The sequence below is a fragment of the Populus alba genome, chromosome 6 (assembly GCF_005239225.2).
Source record: "Populus alba chromosome 6, ASM523922v2, whole genome shotgun sequence".
Classification (NCBI taxonomy): Eukaryota; Viridiplantae; Streptophyta; class Magnoliopsida; order Malpighiales; family Salicaceae; genus Populus; species Populus alba.
In genome coordinates this window covers 9,446,343-9,455,422 of record NC_133289.1, presented here as the reverse complement: position 1 = coordinate 9,455,422, position 9,080 = coordinate 9,446,343, and the positions used below count along the sequence as shown (strand labels likewise).

Sequence of the window (9,080 nt, the reverse complement as noted above, 5' to 3'; positions counted from 1 at the left end):
ACAAGAAAAAAATATTAAAATATATATATATATATATATATATATATATATATATATATGAGAAAAATAATAGTAATAATAATAATAATAATAAAAACAGACAAAGAAATGAAAGAAGGCCATGCCAAGCGCGAGTGTCTGGGCGTTAGAAAAAGCCTTTATTACGATGACTTGACAAAACAAATAAAAGGGGGAACTAACAATAATAAAGGAGGGAGGAAAGGAAGGTAAAACGATGCGTACGAGGACGATAGTAGGAGCACTAGACACTAATAGGTAGAGGAAAAAATAAAAAAAGAGGTTAGTTTGAGAAACTGTGTCACGTGCAAATTTCCAACTGCGTGTGTGACTCTCTCTCTCTCTCTGTTGTATCCAGAAGAGATCCTTCGCATTGTGGAGTTGTAGTTTGTTTCTGTATTTGGAAACAAAAGGAGGAAGAAGAAGAGGTTGAAGAGGAGATGCGGTGCACAACGAAAATAATAATGGCTTGATGAAGTTTTTAATAATGGGAATGATTTGTTGATTGGGATGGAAGGAAAAACCCTGAAATTTGAATCCGACTGAATGACATTACACAGCAGCAGCAGCAGCAATTAGATTAGACTAGACTAGATAGGAGAGGTGACAGGAAGAAAGGACAGAAGAGAATCTCCTCGGACGGAGAGGGAGGGAGGAGATGAAAGGCTATCATAATAATCACAATCAAGGGAAAAGGCGATGGAGGTGTCTGGTGATAGGCGTGCTGTTCCTGGTGCTGCTTTCAATGCTCGTTCCTCTCGTCTTCTTGCTTGGCCTTTACCACAACGGTTTTCACTCCACCGGTAACTCTTTTCAATATCAACATCTCTCTTTCTCCCTCAGATCCAGATTCTTTTTTCTATTATTTGATTTTAATTTCGAATCGAACTGATGCTAAATACATACGCTCTTTACTTTTTACTAAACACACGGCAACCAGATCTCTTTCTATTTCCCGTTAAATCAAATCAATTGTTCCATCATGTCATTTTTCTTCCTCCGCAGGACACCCCTCTGATCCACAAACTTCTTCTTCTGCTTCGTATGTATGTATTTCATCTATTCAGACTTACTCTTTTAATTTAATTTAATTATTAGGGTTCTCATTGATATTACCTTTTATTTTCCCCCATATTTGTTTGAATATTGTTTTCATTTGACGGACTGATTTTATTTTTATTTGTCTGTTATTGTAGATAGATCAGTCAAACCACGTGAAGCAACTTATTGAGAATTTTGCGCCAACTCTTCCTAAAATTCATCAAGTAATGTCCTTCAGATTATTTTTTTCCTTGCTAAACTTTGGAATCATGCTTCGATTTATGACCTGCCTTGGTCTACTTGAAAACTGCTTTGCACTCTACTTGTGGAACTTAATTGAGACTGGTAGTTGTTCGGGTTGGCTTCTAAACATGTAATGGATTCAACTTTAGGTGGTTTAACCTCTCATTGCATTTTTATAGATTATCTAGTAATATTTATGTAGAGGACATAATTCTGTTTCCATACTGAGTAGTTTGTGTGGCTTTCAATCTGTCTGATTTCCTACATTTCTTTTAGCTTTCAGATCGGTTCCTGTTCTCTGTTATGCTTGTCCTCCTAGAATATCTCATTATTCATATTAGTGTAAGCTTGATGCATTTTGTCACCTATTTCACGTTTGTTCCCCTCATTCAAGTTCAGTGGCACTAAAAAAGTTGACATTTCAGATTTGTTAAATCAAGAGGTCTGCAGCTCTACCAAAGTAGCTTGGATGAGAAGAAAATGTTTTTAGTAGGGATATAGTGTAGAAGAGTTCGAGAGACTGTTTAGATAATCTTTTGAAAAACAGTGGTGGAAGCTAAAAATGGATGTGTGTATTTTCTGCCCTATGTCATGATATAGGCAAACTTTGAGTAGCAGAATAGATGCTAGTCTTGTAGTGATTTATTTGGGAGTTGGATTAGGGATCAAAGTGAGCAGACTAGAGATTGATTAGCAAATGTTTCACAGTGGGATAAAATTTTCAAACCTGGAATTTTGTTTTGTTAGTGGAATCAGCCTATGAAAATTTGATAAACATATGATCTGATTTAAACTTATTAACTTTTTTAGCTTAAATACAGGTATCTAAATCTATTTTTAATCCACTGTTTTTCTTTTATTTTGTATTTTATCCCAGGTTATAAACTTTACAAGTGGAGCAGAAAATAAGACCACAAGTTCAGGTTCTATTCATGGTAGTCAATGACACGAAGATCTTGTTGAGCTCTTTTCTCAAAAAGTTTCTTTTATAATTGTTGATGCCCTATTATATGACTTAATGTTAAAAAAAGGCTTATTCTCCCTTCCAATGACTAACAGGTACTCCTGCGGTACCCCCAGCTGTACCTCAACCACCTCTCAGGAGAAATGTACGTATGCACACATCAGAGTGTTTTCCTGAAAAAGTTATTCAATTTGTAATGCTTTTAAAGCCTCTGGAGTTTTTTTTTTAATATGCTGTGGCAGAATGCTGTAACTACTGGTACAGATGAAATCACCAAGCACAAAAGAAGTGCATTTGAGGAAAGTGAAAAATGTGAGCTCAGATTTGGAGGCTATTGCCATTGGTGTGACGAGCATAGAGAAAGTATGAAGGATTTTATGGTTAATAAATTGAAGGACCAGCTTTTTGTGGCTAGAGCATATTATCCTACTATTGCAAAGCTTCTATCTCAAGAGAAGTTAACTAATGAAATGAGACAAAATATTCAAGAACTGGAGCGTATTCTTAGTGAAAGCTCAACAGATGCTGATCTTCCACCACAGTAAGTCACTTTAAGTTTCATATGACTTTTATCTTCCATTAGCATGACTTCAATGATGTGAGGAAGTAAAGATATCCATTCTTACCATTTTTTATCCATCATTACTTCCATTTTAAGTACATAATAAACATCATCTGGTGGAATGAAGCTTATTATGTGAAGCAAAATGTCTCGATCCATACAACAAAGGATGTTTGTTGAATCTTCCATTGTTGCTTGTCTTCTCCTGGTATTAGAAGTATCAGATCATTATTCTTTGTTCTTCCTGGACATCAGACTATGCCTGTTTTATGCAAAATTAGTGTTTTCCTCACTTTCTTGGCTCAGAAATTTATGTCTGTGTTCCTATCTGCTCTTGACTCTCTTTAACATGTTTTTCCTTCACCAGCAAAGTACATATTGTACTTATGGTTCTACTCTTTAGCATTACTGGCTTCCTGATTGTCTATAATAAAATTGTAGCGCCAGCGGTAAGCATTTGGGATGTCGTGAACATGTGCATGGAGTTAATGTCTTGAGACTGGGACAAGCACCGGGGGTTCTTACTGTTTGTGCACATGTTGAGCTGCTGGTGTTCCTTGTCCTAAATATGGATGCTTAAGGCTTTGTGTCCATTCTCACCAATGGTTATCATTCCTCCTTGAAAAGCTTTAGCCATTTTCTTTTGGGGGGCTCGGTTGCCATTGGGTTCAAGTTTGTCCTGTAGCATTATGCTGTGGTCAATGCCAGATGTAATCCATAGCAGTACCCAAAAAGCTACCATCCCATGGCACATTTATCCTCTTTTCTTTCATTTTTTGGGTTTTAGTTCTTACGTCTTGATGCAGCCTATGGATTTAACCGTGACAGTACGTGAATATTTAAGCAAGGCACGTTTGTGATAGCAGTAAAGTTTTTTGGAAGATCAGTGATAGCTATGTGTAGGAAATATAAAGTCTCGCTCCCTGTCATTTCTCACCCGGTTAAAATTGGAATTTTATGTCTTATATCCTAGTCTTTTAGGAATAGGAATATTTCAAGCTTATAAACATGCTTGTATTCTTTCAAATCTAGCACAGAGACTTGTAAAAAAAGGTGTAGCCTATTGATTTATGCTTATTGAGAGTGTGATGGAACTTTCATTCGAGGATTGATGATTCCATGATTCATACTATTTGATGCTTAGGTTTTCATTCAAGGAGTGGTTCCTTGAACCTACTGGTGTGAGAGTGGTAGTTTTCCTCCTTTTTCCCCCTTTATTCTGCATAATCAAACCTGTGTTCAATTTCCAAGTCCCAAACTCTCCAAACTCCACAACCTAACCCAAACAATAAGTATCTGCTCGTCCTGCACCACTTTTTTAGCAGCACTGACATAGAGAGGAGATAAAAAGGCAAGAAACGTAGGGTCTACAAAACACTATATGTCAAACAATACTACAAATGCTGAAGCAGAAGTTGATAAAGATCTGTTGAGCTTGTTGTTCCAGGAAGGTGCTGGTGCTCTCACACATGTTGCTATATGGCCTCATTGTTGCTTGCTTTCTCCTTTGATGTGGATGTTACTCTTTCTTAATTTATCTTTGCTAGTGTAACAGATACTGCTTATCAAGTTTACATCCTGCTCAAGCACACTAATTTACCTGTTTCATCAGAATTCAGAAGAACTTACAGAAGATGGAAAATGTGATAGCCAAAGCTAAAACATTCCCTGTGGATTGTAATAACGTTGACAAGAAATTGAGACAGATACTTGATCTAACTGAGGAAGAAACTAACTTTCACATGAAGCAGAGTGCTTTCCTTTATCAACTTGCAGTGCAGACCATGCCAAAGGGTCTCCACTGCCTCTCTATGAGACTGCTTGTGGAATATTTTAAATCTTCTGTACATGATAAGGAGCTCCCTCTGTCTGAAAGATATTCAAATCCATCATTGCAACACTATGTTATATTCTCCACAAATCTACTTGCTGCTTCAGTTGTAATCAACTCCACTGCTGTGCATGCAAGAGTACGTTGCAAGTATTCTCCCATGTAGTCAATTTTTTAAAAAATTGAATTCCAGTTATCTAATTGTTGACCTTCATGCTTCAGGAAAGTGGGAATCTGGTTTTTCATGTTCTGACAGATGGACTGAATTATTTTGCAATGAAACTATGGTTCCTAAGAAATACTTACAAGGAAGCTGCTGTCCAAGTCTTGAATGTTGAAAATGTTACCCTGAAATATCATGATAAGGAGGCTCTGAAAAGCATGTCTCTGCCTTTGGAGTATCGTGTGTCTTTCCATACTGTTAATAATCCACCAGCCACTCATTTAAGAACAGAATATGTATCTGTTTTTTCTCATACTCACTATCTCATTCCTAGTATATTTGAGAAGTTGAAGAGAGTTGTAGTTCTGGATGATGATGTTGTAGTCCAGCGGGACTTGTCTGACCTATGGAACATCGACATGGGAGGGAAAGTAAATGGTGCTTTACAGTTATGTTCAGTGCGGTTGGGTCAGCTAAGAACTTTTCTGGGAAAAGGCAGTTTTGATGAAAACTCGTGTGCTTGGATGTCCGGATTAAATGTTATTGATCTGGCTAGGTGGAGAGAGCTAGATCTTACTAAAACTTATTGGAAGCTGGGACAAGAGGTGAGTGATTTAACGCTGCCTAATATGTTTTATGAGAAATTACTTTTGTGAGTATCTTGTTGTTTGGCAGTTCTAATCATACATGAGGAAACTAGCTGCATAGTATCATATGAGATGGTAAACCAACCCTCCTTTGACCCAATGCATCCACCATAGAGCTATAGCAACTTTGGCAAAAGGATTTGGTTGACCAGTATGATTTCTGTGATTTCTAATCGAATCCAAGGAAATTACCTGTACAGTGAAATATGAAACCCTAATCCTATGCATCACACCACAGTGCTTTAACAACCTTGGCAAAAGGATTTTTGTTGACCAGTATGATTTCTGTATTTTATCGAATATTTTAGTTATTATAATGAGATTTGACCGTTTACATCTCATTTGTTTTCCTACGTTGCAAACATGGAAAACCAGGTAAGCAAGGGAACAGGATCTACTGAAGCCGTTGCATTGAGCACAAGCTTGCTTACCTTTCAAGACCTGGTATATCCTCTTGATGGTGTATGGGCTTTGTCTGGACTGGGTCATGACTATGGGATTGATGTCCAAGCCATTAAGAAGGCTGCAGTGTTGCACTTTAATGGACAAATGAAACCATGGCTTGAGCTAGGAATCCCCAAGTATAAACAGTACTGGAAGAGGTTTCTAAACCGAGATGATCTATTCTTGGGTGAGTGCAATGTGAATCCATAATAAGCCAGTGGTCTAATCACAGTCGTAGTTTGTGGAGAACATTCAGGAAGCATGAATTTCCAGATGTTTGTTAATTGATGCTCGTAATTTTTCTGAGCTTAAATTCCAGAAAGATATTGGGTTGCAACAAATTATAGCCTTCTGTTTTTTTGGTAAATAAATGGACGAATATTTTTTCAAGTTTCTAGCAAGCAGAAGGGAGCGGACACCTTGGGGGCAGCTCTAGTTGCCAGGAATGGAGAATTTGGAATATGAAATGCAATTTATTGGACATTGTAGTGAATGACAGGAAGAACTGCTCTGCTTCTTATTTGTTAAGTTGTACGTGGGAGTCAAATGCTTGGCAATATTACTGTACACGAAAAGGGCCCAGATGTTTGCTAATTTCAAGAAGATTGGAATAGCCATTTGTTTTGTAAACGGTGGTCGAGAAAGCAGGTTGCCTTGTGCCCATCAAAGTAAGTTGTTCTTTTCTCAAGTTGCTTGATTTAGAAGTGCGATTAATTAATTGTGATGAGAAAATTAGAGGGATGATTTTTTTTTTGAACTTTTGTATTGATATTTCTCTTCATGTATTAACTGAATTGGCATTGACGAAACTGTAGCTTGTCAATTGAGGACCTGGCATGTAATTGGACATAGCTTAGTGTCGGCAACAAATATTTCAGATATCAAGCATTCTTGTTACCGTGCTGACATAAACTTTCTTAAATTCCTAAGGCAGAGTGAGCATGGTATAGTAATATATCCACTTCATAGGGATGCTCCCAAAACCCAGAAGTTGGAGGCTGACAGATTGGCTATAAAGTGTCTCCTGCGTAAATTCTTCTTTATCTTGTGATGTGATTGACTGGTATGCTAGAAAGTTTGCGTTTCCATGCCAAAAGTGGATGCACAAAGTTGTGAATGCCAGTAGTTGGAGACTGAATAAGACAGTTGCAATTGAGAAGAACAGGTATATACACAAGGAAGATAGATGCCTGTTTAAGATGCAACGGCTATGGGTACATTACAATTACACTTATAAATTGCATCACAAATAAAAAACAATAAAAAATAAAAACCTGATGGGTGTGGGAGATTCACTGTGGAGGTAGGGAGAAAACACTGGATTGTAATAATGTTTCATGGTGTTTTCTTTCTCCTTTTTTTTTTGGCCCTTTGGGATTTTTTATTTTGGTCTTTTAATGTCTTTTCTTCTATTTGTTCCTTTGATGTTGTGTTTATTTGGGATTATGCTTACCGGTTTGTTTTAGCTGTTTAGGTTAGGGGTTCCTGCGGTGTCAGAAAAAAAAATTCTATCGCTAGATTGATATTTGGTGTGGTAAAATTAAATGAAAATTTATTGATATAAAACAATTAAAGCTATGGGGATTGAATTTGAACAATATACAAATATGCAACTCTTTTTTCTTACTAAAATAGAGATGAAATAGCACGGGTAAGGGAAAGGTTTAAACATTTTTTGTCAAGGTTTTTTTTTTCAATTCAATCCTTCTTTACATTGAGTATATTTAGGTTTAAGCTTAACATATTTTTTTTGTTGCCTAGATATGAATTCTGCAATGTCGAGCAAAAAATCCATTATGTGATGATGCTTAATTTTGCAAAATAAAAATTGATTTTATTGATCTAAAACAATTAAGGCTTGGGGGATTAATTTCTAACTGAAAAAATACAAATTTTCAAATTTCAAATTGAAAACAATTAAGGCTTTTATAATGGGAAAGCTGTTGGTACGTGTATTTTACATGCTAGTATATTAAAGAAGCCATTTTGTTTTGGCGGCGTTAACGGCTTCCTCTGATGTTGGAATGCTATTTTTCTTGGTGGTGTTCAAAGCGTCTCACTAAGGTCATCCAGGTGTGGCGGCACATGTAATTGATAGAGGTGCGTAATGGCTTCTATTTTTTTCTTCTTCTCCTGTCTTTTCTCTTTCATCTCCTAGTTTTCATGTTTATTCTCTCCTAAATAGCAAGGGTCCTATCATTTTATATTTATGTCAAAATTAGTTATATTTTTGTTTGTTATTTATTCCTTTCTAATTAAATATTTTTTTTTTTTTAATTTCATCACTTGTCATTGGGTTGATTGATAACAAGTCTTCATGGTTTTTTTCTGACATGCCTTTCCCGAGGCTTGAAATGCTCTCTAGTTGACTTTAGTTTTTTTAGATTATTTTTTAAAATTAATTTTTTTTTTAATTTCATCCTTTAACATTAAAGATCAAGCTCGTAATCTTTTTTTTTTTTTTTATGAGATTATCCTGATTTCATTACATGGATTACAAAAATTTGGTAAGTTATCATAGGTTGACTCCGATTTTTGTCACTTTTTAAAAAAATACATGTTTTTTGTTCAATTTTCCCTTCAACAATGAGTTTATTTGAGAATTGAGCTTTATAATTTATTTATTTTAATTTGCTTTTTATAGGATTATCTTAATCTCACGACTCGGGTCATAGGTTTGGTAGACTTACCCGAAGTGACTCAGGTTGGTTTTTTTATCATTTTTTAAAATTATTATTTTTTTCCATGTTGTTCTTCAACATTGTATTGGTTAGGAATTGAGTTTCATATTTTTTTTTTCAATGGTGTTATTCCATTCTCGTGAGCCAGGTTGTGTGTCTGGCAATTTAACATGGATTGACTTGAGTTTTTTTATCTTTTTTATTAATGAGATGTTTTTTATCGTTTTTCCTTTCACCATTTTGTTGATTAGTCTTAGATGACTGAAAATTTTGTTTTAGATATTATTTTATTAAATTGTATTTAATTTTTGCTTTGCTATCAAGTAAAATTATACTTTTTCATAATATTGACAAAATATTTTTTTTTATAGTATTGGCAAGAGTTTATTTTATGCAGGTGTAAGTATTGGCATTTTTTTTGTTCGGTTAATTTACTATCGTTGCACTTTTTTTAGTCATGTTACTCAATTAACTGAGCTTATTGAA

At 35.5% G+C, this 9,080-nt stretch overlaps 1 protein-coding gene across 4 annotated transcripts; it reads left to right on the top strand.

Moving 5' to 3' along the window:
* Positions 1–270: 270 nt before the first annotated feature.
* LOC118048226 (probable galacturonosyltransferase 7) lies at positions 271–7,333 on the top strand. Of its 4 annotated transcripts, none has more exons than XR_012170174.1 (10): positions 271–821; positions 1,024–1,064; positions 1,215–1,283; positions 2,180–2,237; positions 2,362–2,411; positions 2,509–2,807; positions 4,441–4,798; positions 4,882–5,427; positions 5,845–6,581; positions 6,848–7,333. XR_012170174.1 is itself a non-coding variant. In XM_035057821.2 (9 exons), the coding sequence occupies exons 1-9, from the start codon at positions 677–679 to the stop codon at positions 6,121–6,123; spliced, it is 1,845 nt and encodes a 614-aa protein (XP_034913712.1). In that variant the 5' UTR covers positions 271–676; the 3' UTR covers positions 6,124–6,794. The 4 variants fall into 4 exon arrangements, 1 of the variants encoding a protein (XP_034913712.1); XR_004687444.2 differs by having other exon boundaries at positions 6,844–7,333; XR_004687443.2 differs by having other exon boundaries at positions 6,729–7,333.
* The last annotated feature ends 1,747 nt before the right edge of the window (positions 7,334–9,080 follow it).

Excerpts from the sequence above, each read along its gene's own strand:
- LOC118048226 (XM_035057821.2), top strand. The coding sequence starts at position 677 with ATGAAAGGCTATCATAATAATCACAATCAAGGGAAAAGGCGATGGAGG. Across the intron at positions 2,412-2,508 it reads AACCACCTCTCAGGAGAAAT|AATGCTGTAACTACTGGTAC; the intron begins GTACGTATGCAC and ends ATGCTGTGGCAG. Across the intron at positions 4,799-4,881 it reads CCACTGCTGTGCATGCAAGA|GAAAGTGGGAATCTGGTTTT; the intron begins GTACGTTGCAAG and ends TTCATGCTTCAG.